This window comes from Gossypium hirsutum, chromosome D06 (assembly GCF_007990345.1).
Source record: "Gossypium hirsutum isolate 1008001.06 chromosome D06, Gossypium_hirsutum_v2.1, whole genome shotgun sequence".
Classification (NCBI taxonomy): domain Eukaryota; kingdom Viridiplantae; phylum Streptophyta; class Magnoliopsida; order Malvales; family Malvaceae; genus Gossypium; species Gossypium hirsutum.
Genome location: NC_053442.1, coordinates 66,336,483 through 66,354,218, shown reverse-complemented (window position 1 = coordinate 66,354,218; position 17,736 = coordinate 66,336,483). Strand labels below are relative to the sequence as shown.

At 35.8% G+C, this 17,736-nt stretch overlaps 5 protein-coding genes and 1 long non-coding RNA gene across 7 annotated transcripts; 3 read left to right on the top strand and 3 right to left on the bottom strand.

Moving 5' to 3' along the window:
* Window positions 1–122: 122 nt before the first annotated feature.
* On the top strand, window positions 123–2,715 carry LOC107963715 (uncharacterized). Its single transcript, XM_041096366.1, has 4 exons — window positions 123–366; window positions 1,345–1,401; window positions 1,979–2,200; window positions 2,315–2,715. Exons 1-4 carry the CDS (start codon window positions 178–180, stop codon window positions 2,522–2,524), a joined length of 678 nt encoding a protein of 225 aa, XP_040952300.1. The 5' UTR covers window positions 123–177; the 3' UTR covers window positions 2,525–2,715.
* On the top strand, window positions 2,506–7,869 carry LOC107963714 (U4/U6.U5 tri-snRNP-associated protein 2). 2 transcript variants are annotated; one of them, XM_016900157.2, is made up of 11 exons: window positions 2,506–2,537; window positions 3,981–4,061; window positions 4,699–5,048; window positions 5,158–5,402; window positions 5,760–5,844; window positions 5,949–6,134; window positions 6,223–6,390; window positions 6,455–6,673; window positions 6,952–7,120; window positions 7,242–7,416; window positions 7,498–7,869. In XM_016900157.2, exons 3-11 carry the CDS (start codon window positions 4,734–4,736, stop codon window positions 7,589–7,591), a joined length of 1,656 nt encoding a protein of 551 aa, XP_016755646.2. In that variant the 5' UTR covers window positions 2,506–2,537; window positions 3,981–4,061; window positions 4,699–4,733; the 3' UTR covers window positions 7,592–7,869. The 2 variants fall into 2 exon arrangements, with proteins under 2 accessions (XP_016755646.2, XP_016755647.2); XM_016900158.2 differs by lacking the exons at window positions 2,506–2,537; window positions 6,223–6,390 and having other exon boundaries at window positions 3,939–4,061.
* Window positions 7,870–7,878: 9 nt separating this feature from the next.
* LOC121218708 (uncharacterized) lies at window positions 7,879–8,333 on the bottom strand. The gene is made up of 2 exons (XR_005915186.1): window positions 8,202–8,333; window positions 7,879–8,091 (listed from the first exon to the last, which is right to left on the bottom strand). It is a non-coding gene; the product is annotated as an uncharacterized lncRNA (long non-coding RNA).
* A 2,038-nt stretch (window positions 8,334–10,371) lies between these two features.
* On the top strand, window positions 10,372–10,999 carry LOC107963713 (uncharacterized). The gene has a single exon (XM_016900156.2). The coding sequence runs from the start codon at window positions 10,560–10,562 to the stop codon at window positions 10,878–10,880; it is 321 nt and encodes a 106-aa protein (XP_016755645.1). The 5' UTR covers window positions 10,372–10,559; the 3' UTR covers window positions 10,881–10,999.
* A 169-nt stretch (window positions 11,000–11,168) lies between these two features.
* Window positions 11,169–12,332, bottom strand: LOC107963712 (BAG family molecular chaperone regulator 5, mitochondrial). The gene has a single exon (XM_016900155.2). It carries the CDS (start codon window positions 11,929–11,931, stop codon window positions 11,287–11,289), a length of 645 nt encoding a protein of 214 aa, XP_016755644.1. The 5' UTR covers window positions 11,932–12,332; the 3' UTR covers window positions 11,169–11,286.
* Window positions 12,333–12,360: 28 nt separating this feature from the next.
* LOC107963711 (fumarylacetoacetase) lies at window positions 12,361–17,509 on the bottom strand. The gene is made up of 14 exons (XM_016900154.2): window positions 17,107–17,509; window positions 16,929–17,007; window positions 16,214–16,272; window positions 16,010–16,134; window positions 15,838–15,912; window positions 15,258–15,333; window positions 15,067–15,166; window positions 14,915–14,974; window positions 14,630–14,700; window positions 14,466–14,528; window positions 13,842–13,906; window positions 13,519–13,615; window positions 12,906–13,031; window positions 12,361–12,688 (listed from the first exon to the last, which is right to left on the bottom strand). The coding sequence occupies exons 1-14, from the start codon at window positions 17,308–17,310 to the stop codon at window positions 12,626–12,628; spliced, it is 1,263 nt and encodes a 420-aa protein (XP_016755643.1). The 5' UTR covers window positions 17,311–17,509; the 3' UTR covers window positions 12,361–12,625.
* Between the last annotated feature and the right edge of the window lie 227 nt (window positions 17,510–17,736).

The following is a 17,736-nucleotide window of genomic DNA, read 5'->3' as shown; positions in this document are numbered from 1 at the left end:
ATTTATATATAAAGATTAAAATTTCAATGCTGAGATATAGACTTAGCCCAAAATTCCCTTGCATGGGGCCTAAAGAAAGTTGCACAAATTGGGCTTTCAATAACCGGGAAATGGCCTAAGGTCCCTAACTCTTATCATAGAGAGAGGCCATCATCATCAGCGGGACATGCGAAAGCCATGGCGCAAGTTCTAAACCTAAACTCTCTCGGTTCATCTTCATTGTTTACGACCCGACCCGAATCATCTGGTTTACTGTCTATCAACGCTTCCCGCACTCAACATGTTGGCCGAAACTGGAGCTCTTTGGTGCTCAGGCTCAAATGCAACGGCAGATTTTGTTGCCTTTTCTCAGATAACCGCAGAGAGGTAGTTACCACCACAATTCAACACATTTATCCCTTTTGTTTCTATATTTGATTCTGGATGTTTACATGTTTTGGCTGCAAAATGAATAATGATTTTGGTTTAGGGCTTTAGGCAGGTTGGAACTTGGAAGTTTATCCTGTTTGTAGCTGATAGTTAATGAATTTGTTGGATACATTTATCCTATTTGTTGTACGTTTATCCTCTTTTTTTTTCAGTAGTTTATGTAATTACTTGACGAGTTCTATGGTTCAGATGGCTTCGAAGTATGATTCTTTTTGGGTTTTGTTGAGTGGGGGTTGATTCCTTCGGGGGAAAACTATGTGAAGGGTCATCCATTTGGAGTCAAACAACCTCTCAACAGCTCGGTATTGTCCCCAGGCTGGGTCGGGACATTGCGGAGAGCCCAAGGGCCTGAAGAGGCTGTTGGGGCTTCGGTTCACAGAGTAGGAGTGTCTTGCTAGGTTGTACCATGCGTGTTTGGGAGACAAAACTCCGGTCTGAATTGCAAACAATATTGACCTGTTGAGGGGCACATTTGTTCTGAACAGACGACACTTCAGACTTTTCCGGAGGAAGTCAGCCTCCCCACAACATGTTTTTTTTTCTTTTTTGGCCAGACTCCCCGCAACATGTTTAATGATGCATTTTCCCAATTAGACTTATCTTTGCCACCACAATTATATACATTTATCCCTTTTTCCCCTTTCTTTCTATATTTTATTTTGGATTACTACATGTTTTGGCTGCAAAATGAATAAATATTTTGGTTTAGGCAGGTTGGAACGTGGACGTGTATCTTGTTTTGTAGCTGATAGTAAATTTTTTGTATGCATTTAATCCTATTTGGTTTTTCAGTAGTTTATGTAATGTGAATTTGTTGTACGTTTATCCTATTTGTTTTTCAGTAAATGTAATTACTTGATGAATTCCTTTGTTCAAATGGCTTCAAAGTATGATTTTTTTTCATGTTTTGTTGAGGGGAGTTCGACTCCGTCAGGAAAGTCTGAAGTGTGGAGCCAAACAACCCCTCAACAGGTCAGTATTGTTTCGGGTCTGGGTTGGGGTTTTGTCCCCCTGACTTTGCAAAGAGCTTGAGTGCCTGAAGAGGCTGCTTGGGGTGTGGGTTCACAGAGCAGGAGTGTTTCGCTAGGTTGGACCGTGCTTGGCTGGGAGATAAAAGCCTGGTCCGATCCGGGGACAATATTGACTCATTGACGGGCCCGTTAGTTCCAGACGGACAACACTTTACAAACTTCTCTGGAAGGAGCCGGCCTCCCCTCAACATATTTAATGATGCATATTTCCCAATTGTACTCATCTTTGCCATTCATTTTGGTACTATCCAACCGAAAACTATAGAAGTAGATATTTCAGAAAGATTGAAGGAGATATGGAGAAAGGGGAGGAGGAGTAGGCAGTAGAATTTAGTAAAATTGTTTCGTGACTATCGTGCAAGTTGTTGCTCTGTTATATATCAACTTGCATAACTTCTTAGTAGACTGGACCAAGACCCAACAACTTGGCCTGTAACAACCGTAATCGTGCTCGACACTGGATTGGATAATTGGACTGTGATTTGTCCCATATAACAAGTTTTCCTGTGTGGTTGCAGGAACAAGCTAGAAAAGCATTAGAAAGTGCACTTGGTGGAAAGAAAACTGAATTCGAGAAGTGGAACAAAGAAATTAAAAGAAGAGAGGAAGCAGGTGGTGGGGATAATGCTGGTGGCGGAGGTTGGTCTGGATGGGGTGGAAGATTTGGTTGGTCCAATGGCGATCATTTTTGGCAAGAAGCTCAACAAGCAAGCCTAGCTATTCTTGGTATTATTGTCATGGTACGATGTTTACTTTTCCTTTTTGAAATGGTTATTTATATATCATCATTCCGAGAGACGCTGCTACTCGGTTTTGCTCCGGCACATAATGTTGTTCTTTGTTTCATTTGCTAGTATCTTGTAATTGCAAAGGGGGAACTATTGCTGGCTGTCATCTTCAATCCATTGCTTTATGCTTTGCGAGGAACCAGAGACGGATTCTCCTATGTAACATCAAAAATCCTAGGAAATGGTCCAGTTGATTCTAGCAATACGGTAAACAATGAAGCATATGTTCAAGTTTCTGCTAAAGAGAGTGTTTTGAGAAAATGGGGAAGCAATTGAAATTATATTGCAGGTTTGGACATAACCTTTTTTTGTTCTTTATGTTAACATGTGTGGTCGATGATTATTGCATTTGACCCGTAGTATTCAGAAATACCTTTGTGAAAGTTAATGAATGAGATGTTAGTTAAAATTTACATGTTTCTTCTCTTTACAACATTCATGGTATGGAAAATAAATTTGTTCGTTCTTTCGACATATTTACATAAACTAGAACATAACGACAGACTTGTTTCAGTTGTGCAAGACATGCTGAAATTTAGCACTATTTTACTTATGATTCTCTTTGACCGTTGTATCTATTTACTCGAGCATAGCTAACGTGATTGTTTCTGAACATGCTGTAAATCTTGCTTAAATCGATACTTTTGCACTGTCTGTTTAATTGTCAGACTTGTTTATGGTTTCGGCCTTTGACCCTCGGTTGCTTATGGAGCTTGATGTGGGATGTAGGGCCATGCTAGTTATTTCACCATAATTAAGCTTTGATTTCATTGTTAGACTTCGGATTAATACCTCATGATTGAGGCTTATTACTGTCGTGGCCTGCTTGCCATGGACTACCGGTAGGCTGCAGATGTTATTGTTTTCTCTGCTGACTAGAATTTTAGCTGAGGGGAAGCATGGAGTTATACTACTGGTTGAAACTTGAAATGAAATGAATGAGGGGTTCAACCGGAGGAAGACAATATTGCACCAGAAAGAGAAAAAAGGGTTAAATTTTGCTATTAGTCGTTATATTTGATCAATTTTGATCCTTATATTTTTCGTCAATTTGTTATGAAAGAAAAAAATCAACTTCTTCTCGTAATTTGTAATGGAATGAAAAAATAATTAACATATCTTATTGAGGCAATAAATTATTTTTTATATTAAAATTAAGTTTTCATAGAAGTATAAAAATCTAGTTTTTTATTGAGTAAATTACATCCAAGGTTATTCAACTATTAATAACTTAAATTACAAAATGATCATTGATTTTTTTAAAATATTTTATTTGAATTATTGGGTTGTTAAAATTGTTGTTGTATGGTTATTTTGTTCATACTGTGTATACTTATCGAAAGTTTTTTCTTCCATTCTCTTTCATGAATATGCGGATCAAAAGTTAAATAGGTTTTTTCCTTCGATCTCCAGTATTGTTCATCAGATTGGCTTAGATTCAATAATTTGGAACTCATTAGTTGAATTAAAAAAAAAACTTAACAGCAAAGAAAATTAAATAAAAACTTTTAAATAACTCAGTAAATTAAATGAAGTTAATGAGTCATTTTGTGACTTTTTGAAGTTAAGTGACCAAAATATAAATTTGCTAATAGTTTAATGACTTTGGTTGTAGTTTACCCTTTTTTATTTGATTGCAAAAATGAAACTTTTTTCAATTGTGAAATTGTGCTGGCTCTTACCTCTCCAGTCACTGTGTTTGTGTTCTCAATACATCGACGGCCTGCTGCAGTGAATAATTATCTTGAGCTTTTGCCTCTGCCTAGAGACTCCTCTATCAGCTTCGCCATTAATTCTCTTTTTCTTTTTGGTGGTACGCTTCTTCTTCTTCTTCTTCTTCTTTTTTTAAGTTCTGTTAATCTGTTATTATTATTATTATTATTATTATTTCCTAAAAGATCTTGATAATTCTTGTCGAATCTCCTTATACATCTCTTCCTTTTATCGTTTCCTGATTTAAATCATATAAATTAATTCACGAATTAAAAAAAAAGCACCTCCAAGTTTCGTTATTTTGCTACTATAAATTTTTGCTACTCGAGAAGAATCCTAGATTATTGGCTATGAATTTTTATAAGAACAGTTTTATGTTCTTTTTTCATTTATATTAGGTAAGTAAATGCAACAGACGATCCTAATGCTTGGTATGGAAGTTTGAATCTGGAAATTTGTATTTTGATTTCATTTGCTATGAAAATTGTGAGGATGAAATGCATACATTATACATAATTAAGTAAAATTCAAAAATTAAGCCATTTCAATTCACTAGTAATTAGTTATATAAGAAATCCATCTTTTGAATTTGAAAAATAATCATGAATATATTACATTTACATTTGTTTTATTACACAATTTATAGTATTTTTAAATTCAAATGCATGTTTTGAAATCTGAATTCCTTAACGCAACCTAATAAAATTTAATTTTTTTGATGAAATGGGTTTTATTAGCTGAAACTGAAAGAGTGAAGTAGAGGGAAACAAAGATGAGAAGAAGCAGGAAAGATGGTGATAGCGTAGATGAGGAACGAGACTCAAGACGGCGGAGGATTGTGGATTCTCCTTCTTCACCTGCTGAAGAACCGCTTGTGCCTTACAATGATGATGAAGATGATGAAAGGAGGGTATTGGATCACAGTGGTGGGGCAGAAGAAGTTGGCCGACGGGTTGAAACTGAAGAAGAAGATGATGATGATGACGATGACGATGATCCATATGGGAGAGGATCAATTTTAGACAAATCAAATCACCAGGTTGAAGTACGAAGAGACTGCCCTTACCTTGATACTGTTAACCGCCAGGTAAATGACTTTAAATGTTGATATTTGAGTGGGTATTGAACTTGTCAATTACTTGGTTTTATTTTTCTTTTAAGATCTTTTAAAATGATTATTCTGTCCTGTTCTATAGGTGCTAGATTTTGATTTTGAGAGGTTTTGTTCGGTCTCTTTGTCAAATTTGAATGTGTATGCATGTCTGGTATGTGGGAAGTATTACCAAGGAAGAGGGAAGAAGTCCCATGCTTACACTCATAGTCTCGAAGCAGGACATCATGTCTATATCAATCTTCGAACTGAGAAGGTGTATTGTCTCCCTGATGGATATGAAATTAATGACCCGTCATTAGATGATATACGATATGTTCTAAACCCAAGGTTTGCTCATATCTCATTGCTTTTACTTGCTCCTCCCCTTTTTCCCTTTATTCTTATCCTCCCTTCAGTTTACTTTGTCCCTGCATATGTATGCATAGTGCAACTGTATCATATCATTCTCTGAACATCTAGCTTGCGTGAAGTTTGTGCCGTAATTTACTATGGGTTATCTAGCTTGCACGAGGTTCATGTTTTCTTTAGAGCTTTTAGCTAACAACTGGAAAGGATTTTTTATCTACATTACTCTTTGGTGGTTGATATTTGTTTAGATTTCCTTTCAATTTTAAAGTTTCCTTTGGTGATAAGAGGTCTTTACTTTTGAGGACTTAAGTTTTTTCTTGGGCTCCATATTTGCAGGTTTTCCAGAGAACAAGTTGAACAACTTGACAAGAACAAGCAATGGTCTAGAGCACTTGACGGTTCAGATTACCTTCCAGGAATGGTAATCATCTTTGTTCTCAAAATCAAGGGCACATATTTAAGTAAGTCTTTAATTTTTTTTCCTTTTTTTATTGATATGATCTCATTATTTTTGCATATCTTCAGGTGGGATTGAATAATATTCAAAAAACTGATTTTGTCAATGTCACCATTCAATCTTTAATGAGAGTTACTCCCTTGAGGAACTTTTTCCTCATCCCTGAAAATTACCAGCACTGTAGATCTCAGCTTGTTCATCGATTTGGTGAGCTCACACGAAAGATTTGGCATGCTCGAAACTTTAAAGGACAGGTTGAATCATACTTATAATCATGTTATTGCATGATTATTGTTTTGAAACACATTGATTCATGGTATTTCAAATTACTTGTGTAAACAGGTGAGCCCTCACGAGTTTCTACAGGCCGTTATGAAAGCCAGTAAAAAACGGTTTCGAATAGGTGTGCAGTCTGAGCCAGTAGAGTTTATGTCATGGCTTCTTAATACACTGCATACAGATCTTAGAATTTCAAAGAAAAGTAGCAGCATCATCCATAAGTGCTTTCAGGTTCTAATTAGAACCTTACTGTCATTCTTTTGTGTTTTTATATTTTACACTCCGGTATTATTAGGGGGAACTGGAGGTTGTAAAAGAGACGCAGAACAAAGCTATTAGTGAGAGAAAAGAAGGTGGTGGGGAACACAATGGAGCTCTGAAGATTATGGATGGTGCAACTGAGAATAATAATATTGGTACCGAAACTTACAGAATGCCTTTTCTGATGCTTGGATTGGATTTGCCAGAACCACCTCTTTTCAAAGATGTGATGGAGAAAAATATAATACCTCAGGTATTTTATATAAACTCCTTTTTTTGGGTTCATGCATGGAATCTTTTAAGTTTAGATGACAATGAACTAGGGGGGACCAATGAATGGCAAGGGAAGTTATGGATGCCTTTGATATCAATAATGGTCTTTAAATGTTTTGTGTTTGTTCTGTTGATCAGACAGATAGAAGGAAAATGCTGTTATGAAATAAACTTGGAGTGGAAAACCAACTAGGGAATTTATGATTTCTGATTGCTTTTAGTGTATCGAGGTTAATTTTATTTCTGAATTTTCTTTAGGTTCCTATGTTCAATATATTGAAGAAGTTTGATGGTGAGACTGTAACGACCACTGTTCGTCCTCCAGCGAGGATGAGATACCGTGTCACCAGATTGCCACAGTACTTGATAGTTCACATGCGCCGCTTTACTAAGAATAATTTCTTCAGAGAAAAGAATCCAACATTGGGTTAGTTTTATCATTTATGTTATTGGATATTTGTTTTATCGATCTCTGGAATGTGATCACTACATCTCACAAGACCTACTGCTGTTCTTGTCACTTTATACGGAATATTTCTCTTTTGCAGTTAACTTTCCTGTGAAAAACCTAGAGTTGAAGGACTACATTCCTCTGCCAGCACCGACCAAAGAGAATGAAAAGTTGCGGTCCAAGTATGATCTGATTGCTAATATTGTTCATGATGGTAAGCCTGATGAGGGGTTCTACAGGGTCTTCGTACAGCGGAAATCAGAAGAACTATGGTAATTTTCTAAATAATTAGCATTTATGTGAGTGAAACGCTACAAAATAATGAATAATACATCTGAATTTATGTATTGCAGGTATGAAATGCAGGATCTGCATGTTTCTGAAACACTTCCTCAGATGGTTGCATTGTCTGAAGCTTACATGCAGATATATGAACAGCAGCAGTAGTTTACAAAATTCTATCAACTGATACTATTGGCATACGGTTACTTGCTGTTGGTTCTTCAAGGTTAGTTCTTGCAATTTTTTTATGTGGTTTAGGTGAAGACAGAAAAAAAAAATGCTTATAAAGTGTCTGATTTGCTGTTATGAAGCTGGTTGTCTATCTTCAACAATTTAATTTTTAGTATTAATTTTTACTATTCTGAAGAAACAAGCTTATAAAGTACTACGAACACAAAACTAAATACAATACAATAACCTTTTAAAGGATATCATTTTAACCAGTTCAAACCTGAATTTTAACCTCTTATTCGTTTTATTTCTTTCTATTTTTTTATTACAACTTTTGTGCATATATAGATCTTGAAGGGCCAGGTATATCTGTGTGTGTGTGTTTGTGTGCTAACATTTGCTTCATCACTCTAAGCCATTAGCCATCGGCGGTCAGACTGTCAGACCTCCGCTGGTCATATAGTGGTTCGGACCGTCAGCCCAAGGATAAGAACCTGTTGGCATCCAGTGGCAAATCAACTATTAGCTCTTTCCGACTAAATTACTTTAGCCATTAACAATAACAAATGAAAAAAAGGGAGTGTTTGGAGTAGCTAGATCTGACCTGTTTGATGGAGAGTCTGTGTTGCAAATAACTGTGTTCGAGGAGCCTCTGCTTTCCTAGTAGTATCCCATAATTCTCTTGATCTTCCATTAAAAGGGAAAGTTAAAGCAATAACAACACACAAAACCCATACCAATACACATCTCTTTAAACCCGTTTTTGCTTTATTTGTTAGGGAAACACTCAAAAGGTAGAGTCCTTTATATAGTCATTAGCAGTAGAAGAAGCTGGGTAAAAGTACCATGGAGGCCTTTGTATTAGTAGTCGGATGGTATTTGTCCTCTCTACTCAAAAAATGGACAAAGTAGTCCCTATATGTTAGATTAAAGAGCAAATTGGTTCTCTTGTTAAAAATTTCATTCATATCTACTGTTAAAACTAAACCTTGTATGTCAAAATGAGGTACATGTGGCGTGAAATGTCTGGTTATTCTATCAGCCAATGCAGTTTTTAACAGTAGAAATGGATAAAATTTTTAATAGAAAAAACCAGTTTGCTCTTTACTCTAATGTACAGGGATTAATTTGTTCATTTTTCGAGTGAAGGAGATAAAATACAATCTGATTTCTTATACATGAGCATCTGGTATTTTTACCGAAGAAGCTGCCATTGATTTGTGCCAAAATATCTATGATTTGACTTCTTTGGTTAGCTATATTTTCTACCCATTGATGGACATCTTTGGTATATCGAGACCGCAATGCAATTAACCAATCACAATGGCATTTAGTATATACATTTTGTAAGTTTACAATGAATGTATATACAAGGTTTGAAAGTACTTCGATCCAATTGTATGAAAGCAGAAACTGAAAATGTTCCCCCACCTTATTTGACAAGTTGCATGGGATGGAAACTTTCTTTGTTTGAACCCAAAATTTGGACGGTCTGAATTTTAGTATAGGTGAGTTTTGTCCGGTTATATTTCAATTTTTCGTTTGTTGATGTTTTATATTGATTTTATTTTATAATTTTTCGGACATTTATTTATAAAAATAATTGAATTGTATTTGTAAACTTAATAAACGTAATGGAAAGGGGTTTGGGTCCGGCTTAAGCATAATATTAATATATTTAATGTTTGTTCAAGCTCAGCCTGTCTCGAAATATGGTCTTAAAATTTTGCTTAAACTTGTCCATATTTGTACATGACTAACTTAAACTCATTTTAGGCTCGTTCATATTATTTTTTAATTTTTTTAAAAGATATATTATATTATTTTAATATTTAATAATTTATATATTTTTTATTTATTGAATTTTTTATATAGTCTTTTAAACATTATTTTAATGTTTACATTAGAGTAGTATTCTATATTTAATATAGGATTAATTTTTAATGTGTTTTAAATTATTTAATATATATAAAAGTAACGTAATGCAAAGTATTATAAATTTAAATGTTTAAGCCTGAGCCCAATTCATATTTTAAATGGATTTAACTTTTTTGTTTAAAATTTTTCAAATTTTAGACGGACTTTCGAGTCTGGACGGATAACTCAATCCAGGCAAAAAGATTTGATCTACTCTAAAACTCAAATTTATATTTGTAATTTTTGTATATCTGCCCTAAATTCGAGTTGTGCTATTCGAATTTGAATATGTATTGATTAAATTATTTGTTAGATATTCAAATTCAATAAAGGTTTAATCTAAATTAAGTTTAATTTGTTCTAAACAAGTTGAATTTAAAATGACTTAAATTCAAACGTGAAATGACTTAAATTTGAAGAGTTTATAATTGAAACGATCTAAACTTAAAATGATCTGATTTGAAATTTTATACTCAAAACAACTAAAATCTAAAACAACTCACAAATTTAATTAATTGAAATTGATTAAAAAAGTTACATATAATATAAATAAACACTATTCAAACCCGAAATTGATTAAGTACAGTACATTTAGTTTATTTTTTGTCTTGCATTATAATATCAGCACAATATCTAATTTTACTGACACTACTATTTTTATATTAACAATAAGTAAACGCAGATCCAAATTTCCCTTCTAACCTTAAACATGAAATTATTTATTGTTTACACTAATGAACTGCAAAATCCATCAAATTGTTTTATTAAAGATAAGAGTTGAACCTCGAGAAAGAAAAAATGATAATGAGCTGGTTGTGCAAACCAAGACATGGCTGCAAGAACATTTAATGACTTCATTGAATGAAAGCATGCAGGGCAAGGCGGCAAGCAAACCCCCCATCCCAATCCATCCTAAAAATAAAACCCACTTTGTAATTCCATGAACCACAAGATTTTCATCAAACGGCTGTTAAAGCCATTGCTGCAAATATATGCTCTCTATAAGAACACCTGGCAATAGGCAAAGAGACAGATAAAGGGAAGAATGAAGATGAAGAAGGTGCATAATTTAGCTTTGGGTATGGCGGTTCTGGTGATATTATTGTCGTGGATGGCTTTTCCAGCTCTAGCTTGTTCCTATAATGGCGGCGGTAGTAATAATAAAGGGTGTAAAGACTGCATTGCCGAGCAAATGAAATACGGTTGTCCAAGGTGTGTGCCGCTTCTACGGTGCATGGCACGGTGCTTGTGGGGCGGAAGTTCCAGGTCTAAATGCATGAGGCGGTGTGATTGCGACGGTGGGAAGCCGACACTTTCCGATTGTAAGAAATGCATGTCACGGTGCAAATGTAGTTGTGTTGCTTGAATCCACTCTTTTCATGCAAAACTACGTTTGTATTTGTTGTTTTTTTCTATTCTAAACTCTTTTCTTTCAACTGTTGTTTTGCTTCAAGCTTAATTAATATTGGAATCTAAATTCTATCCTATTTGGTCCATTTTAATCCATCTTCGGTTCGCATTTAATTGTATTTAATTGTAGTTAGTGTAAAAATAACCGTGACGAGATTAGATAACATGATACAAAAAATAAGCTAAATATAACACACCGTATCCAATCACCCATCCAAATCTACCCGTCCAAATCTACCCGTAATTTATAAAATTTTATTTGTATTTATAGAGTATAATTTTACAGAAAAGCTTAGGGTAAAATATATATTTTATACAATACAATAATGAAGTAGAAAAAAACAAAGTACATAGAATTTGATTCACTCCCGTAGAAACCTCTGTAAGCATCTAAACCCTAAATACTCGGCGCAAAACCTCTCCATTTCCGCCCCACCTCTCTCTTTACACACTTCCTCCTCCATCACTTCCACCACTTCATCCCAATCCTTCATCGTAAATATCCCACGCGGCTGTCCACACCACCACTCTCCGTCGTCCTCCACTTTCGTTTCCGATATCCCATCTACTATCTCTTGCAACCCCACGATCCTACGGCTCACTTTCCTCCTCCCTTCCCTTACCGTCGGATCCAAACCTGGTACCGAATCAAGTTTCAGTAAAAGACCCATCAACGTTTCGTTTATCCTCAGCTTCTCTTTCTCCTCGTTCCTGATAGCGTCCACTGTTTCTTGGCGTTGGATCAAGTGTTGCAGACGGTCGGCAGAGGAATTCACGTCTGAGATCTGTTTGTACAGGTTGCGGATGACATGGGCTCGGTAAACTGATTGGATCTTGGTTGCGGCTGCGACGGAGGCGGCGTCGGGGAGGTGGACGGTGATTGGGACTGGGGTTTCGATGGGGATTTCTTTGGGTTGTTGAGGAGAATTTGAGTGGTCGCTGTTGAAAGCGAAGACTAGTGTGGAGGTTGAAGACGATGAGTAGCTGAATTGGCGAGAGGATTTCATGGTTTTTTTTAGGGGATTATTAAGTGACGGTGAAGGTTGTCGGCAACGAGTTTATAAACTGTAGGGGACTGTTGAGTTCAATTTACCCTCTCTTTTTTTTTCTAGCTTTGAATGGTTTCAGCGCCTAATATGCAAATGGGTGGCGTTAGTACACAGCACCGCTTTTTTTTTAACTAAGGGACCCTCCTCTGCTTTTTTCACGATTGGACCCTGCTTTGTATTTATTTTAGTGGAATTATGGTTTTGGTCCTTTTTTATGTTTAAATTTGAAAGTTGATCCTCTTATTTTAATTTGATGTAATTTGTTGGTATATTTATATTGGTTACATTCGGATTATTATATTATTTGGTACATGAGTTGGGTTTCAATAATTAAATTGATATTTAATGAAATAAGTATAGTTTAACGAATATTTGACACGAGTTTACTTATTTGGAACAAAAATATTCATACAGCCTAATGAACCTCTGGTACATGGTACAATCATATGTCAGTGGAAAGTGAATATTATTACACATTGGGCAATTCCAGGTTTCAACAGACATTGAGGGGTTTACAAACAGCTAAACATTCTAAACAATAGGTGTACAACAAGAAAGACCACCAATTCAGTTATGATAATTTCTACTGAAGACCAACAATGGCAGCAGCAAACTACTCGGCTCTTTTTTGTCTCTAAAAACAACAGTGTCCTCAATCTCGTGGTGGAACAACCTTACCGGTGCAGGTTCCGAAACCGACGTTGTAACCATCACCCTGTTTCAGGTTAGACAAATTCAGGTTATCTTTTTATGATTAAACGAATTGGTTCGGTTTTTCAAGTTCAGATCAGAATTGGCAGGTCTAGGTATGAGGGTATAATATTCTAAAACTCCTTCAAATATACAGACTCAGCCTATCAAGTAATTGCATATGATGGGTGATACACGAACTACTAGAATACATTTGCAACTAGTGAAGCAAAGAGAAGTACCTTGCAGCAACCAGTGAAGATTACTTCATCCCCATCTTCCAAGAACTTTCGGGTTGTCCCATTTAACGACAATGCTTTCTGTCCATTCCATGTTAGTTCCAGCAAACACCCAAGAGAATCTGGCTCCTGCTCGAAACACAGACGCTGAACTTTGAGCTAACGTTGCCAGATAATTTACAGTTATTGCTCGAAATATTGAAGATTTGAAAACAGATGCAGCAATGACCCATTGACTATCATAATGCAACTCACGTACACCGACAAGCAACATAGGTCAATACTAAATTCATACAATTAGTAGCATAGCCATTCCCACTGCGATGAAAAACTAACTAAAAATGCCGAAATTTTAATCAATGTGTTTCTTGAACTTCTTTACTTTGCTTTAATATTAGTCACCTATATATAGTTAGAAGTATTGGCTTAAATGAGTGTCTAAGGCAAGCACATATGATATGCCCAAAGACCCCACTTGGCTGTCTTGTTCAGTACGCATCAAAGGTACACTGAATACAAGAGGCACAAGGACAAAGAGTAGTGGATGAAGTTGGACAAATATCTAATGCATATGCAATTACATGATTACTCAGTATGTGGATTGGCATATACATACAGGCCCACTAATGGTCCCAGTTCCAAGCAGATCACCAGGCCTCAGGTTGCAACCATTGATTGTATGGTGTGCTAGCTGTTGAGTCAATGTCCAATATCTGTTACAAAGGTTATACAAATTCAGTAAATGATTCTTTTTGGCCAAGAACTCAGTACACTTTTGAAAATCAGCAAATTAGCATATGTTAAAAAAAGTATAGATAGATATGCAACGTCTTCAGTTCAAGCAATATCAATTTTCTTCAGTTCATTAAGGGAAAAAATGACTCTCATCCAGAAGCACTTTCAAATTAATAAGAGCACTAGTGACTTCGAACTCCTTACAGGTTCTTGAGATTACTTCTTGTAACCACACTTGAATCCTTTTGTCCAGAAGGTTTAATTTGAACCTAGAAGCAAGAAAAAGGTTGCCACAAGAATTTTATAAAATTTAAGCATTTGTAATTCGGTAAAAGTACATGGAGGCCCTTATACTAGGATTTAGATTGCATTTTGCTCCATTTACTTAAAAATTTGGCAAATTAGTGATTGTATATTAGATCAAAGAGCAAACTGGTCATTCTGTTAAAAATTTCATCCATTTCTACAATTAAAAACTAGTCCTTGTTTGCCAACATGAGGTACACGTGGCACGCCACATGTAACTATCTAGTTATTCCATTAGTCAAATAGATTTTTAACAGTAGAAATGGATGAAATATTTAACAAAAGGACCGGTTTGCTTTTTTATCTAAGGTGCAATAACTAATTTGCCCATTTTTTGATGAAAGGGAGCAAAATGCAATTTGACTCCTAGTATAGGGGCATCCATGGTACTTTCACCTTGTAATTCAAGAACAAGAAACTAGGGAAAAGAAGTGTATTAGAGTATAATATGGAAGAATAAGATGAATAGTGAAGTATTCAAAGTCAAATGGGATATATATCTGTTAAGCTGCTAGATGCTACCTCCAATGCAATATCATAATTTTTGGATGTCTTCTCAGCCAAATATGGCAGTGGAGGGGGATCCTGCAATGATAATAGGCCTCTTCAGCTAGTTATATTAAGAATAGTGGCCATTAAAGAGAATAGGGGAAAAAAAGCTCAAATTGCTTTAAGATTTAAGATACCTGCTTAGGAGCATCACATGCGAAAGGCTGTAGAGCATCTAGGGTCACAATCCAAGGTGATATTGTAGTACCTAAAAGATGAGGGAGGAAAATGTAAAGTCCAACTATAACAACCTATGAAGAATCACACAGTCATCCTATGTTACTTAAGGCTAAAGTGTGAGTGTCTAACACGAGTATGTTGAACTGTTTCTATGTTTCTCCGTGTATTTGGAGGGCCTTTTAGGGTCCCTATTCCTACATCCACATATATGTCAGACACGGGTGACATACACTAGTACTTACCAAAACTCTTTCCAAGAAAGGGTCCAAGAGGAACATATTCCCATGCCTGAATATCTCGAGCTGCCAAAACCAAGTTTCTTTTAAATAAGCTATTGAAATTTTGTTGGAAAGAAATGGGGATGATGAAGTGAAGCAACTAAACATAATCATACCGCTCCAATCGTTCATCAAGACAACACCAAAGATATGATCTGCAGCCTCATTAACATCTATAGTTTTTCCTAATTCATTTCCTGGACCAACTACAGTACCCTGCCAGATTAGTAAGGGACCATATAAGAGAATAATTCATGGTGAGGTGCAATAAGAGAATAACATGATGACAATAAAATGAATGGCTGACCATTTCAAGTTCAAAATCTAGCTTCAATGAAGGACCAAAATATGGTGTAGAGTTACCAGTTGGATGCCCTTGACCCCTAGAACAGTGAACTAAGCCAATTAGAACAGCTATGCTAGTATCTCAATCACTAATTAAAAGAAAATGATTCTGAACATTTTGACTGAAATTATATGAAGTTCCATATACTGGCAAAAATATAAGTGGTAAAAGTACCATAGAGGCCCCTGTATTAAGAGTCAGATTACATTTTGCCCCCTTTACTCAAAAAAATGGGCGAATTAGTCCTTGTACATTAGATAAAAGAGCAACTTGGTCTTTTTTGTTAAAAATTTCATCCATTTTTGCTGTTAAAAATTGACCCAGGCAATTACATGTGGCGTGCCACATATACCTCATTTTGATGTACATGGATTAGTTTTTAACACTAGAAATGGATGGAATTTTTAACAGAAGGACTAGTTTGCTATTTGCTCTAACGTATAGAGACTAATTTAACTATTTTTTAGTAGAGGGGGCAAAATGCAATCTGATTTCTAGTACAATGATACTTTTACTGGAATAAGTCATATGAACTTCTAACCTTGGTCTAATAATATCAGTTCCAGAGATGACAACCGAAGATGCTCGTCCATGATATGCAATAGGAAGACGGAACCTGGATAGGGCAGAATAGCCATGCTTATGAGTTTCGAAAATAAGGAAAATAACCCATCACTCTTTCATTTGTTAAAACTTTCAAAAGTAAGATTTACCAGTTAGGTGCAATGGGGTTTTTAGGTCCAACAAATATGGTTCCACAGTTCTTAGCATGATGCATTGATGAAAAGAAGTCTGTGTAATCTCCAATTTCCATAGGAAGAACCATTTCCACTTCGCTCTAAAGATTTCACAACAAAATCGTAAAACAGAACAACTTCACACTGATAACATACTGAAACACACCAGCATATTCTTACCATTGGCACCAGTGCTTTCTGCCTAAACTCCATATTATCACGCAAGGCTGGTTCTGTAGCTGCACAGATCCATAAAAATGGTCAAATTTTCTCCCTTCCAAATATCAAAAAATGAATCTTAATCTTCATTTCAACTGAAAACTACATTAAGCTAAAAACCATACTATTGCAACTTCAATAATACTTGGTCCTAATAACATTCATGCTATCAGCAAAATCATCTTACTCGGACTCGGGTATGAGTATTGAATACAGATGTATGAGTGTCTTATTCATGCTATCAGCAAAATCAAGTATCTTATTCAGACTCAGTACGAGTACTGAATACAGGTATGAGCATCTTATTCATTCTATCAGCAAAATCATCTTATTCAGACTCGGGTATGAGTATTGAATACTTGGTAATAATATTATTCATGCTATCAGCAAAAACCGAAGTAACTTATTCTGTCTCAGGCATGAGCATTAGATACAAGTATGTGCAGGGGCTGGCAGGGGCCTTGCCCCAAATGAAAATTTTCTGTTCAGTCCCTTTAGAAGTAATAAAATTACAGGTTAATCCATGGTAAAATCTCACTTTGGCCCCCCAAAATATGAAAAAAAAAATCTGTTTAGTCCCTTAAAAAATGATAGAAATATAAATTAATATTTCGTACCCATGTTTGAATATAAGTTCAACATAAAGAATCCGAGTAATACAATCATGAAGACATACATGACAATAGCTTTTGAAGAGTATCACGTGCTTCTTTCCAAGCAGGTCGTCCCATAGCTAAAAATTTGTTCAAAGTAGGCTGGCACAAAAACCAATCAAATTACAATCAATTAATTTAATCTTTATAAAACTCCCAGCTTAAGAATTCTTAAGAAACTAAGAGACAGAACTGGAAAACCTGAAGGAAGCAATCGGAACCGGCGAGTAAAGGGCTGTTGAACTGACCGGATTTAGCGATCTCGGAGAGGTCCAAAACGTAGTCACCGATTGCGACGCCGAGACGGGGGAGTGTAGTAGAATGGGTTTTGAATGCTCCGTAAGGAAGGTTTTGGATGGGGAAATGGGAGTCGGGATGGACATGGATGAAGGATTTCAAAGCCATTTTCGCACAGAAATGGGGGGCTAAGGTGAAGGGTGAAGCAAGCTGCGGTGGAGTAAGTAGAGAGGCGAGAGTGAATTAGTTTCCATGAATGTGGCTATTTATAATGGACCTCACATGTGAGGTAGTTGCCGATGCCATCATCAATTTCAACGAAGGAGGAGGACAAGCACGACGCTACCAACTTTTCAACTCAGTCTTTGTACTTCACTGTAAATTTTGTAATTATTTGGTAGGTAGAATATTTGGTAAATTACACCAGTAGTCCTCCAACTATTAATATTATTTTTCACCCAACTATTTAATTTTGTCTTTTTTGTCGACAACAGGCTAACTATGACAACTTTTTAAATTGACATAATTATATTTTAACCCTCAATATTTATACATTTTATCAATTTAGTCTTGATTCTAAAAACAATCTAACCT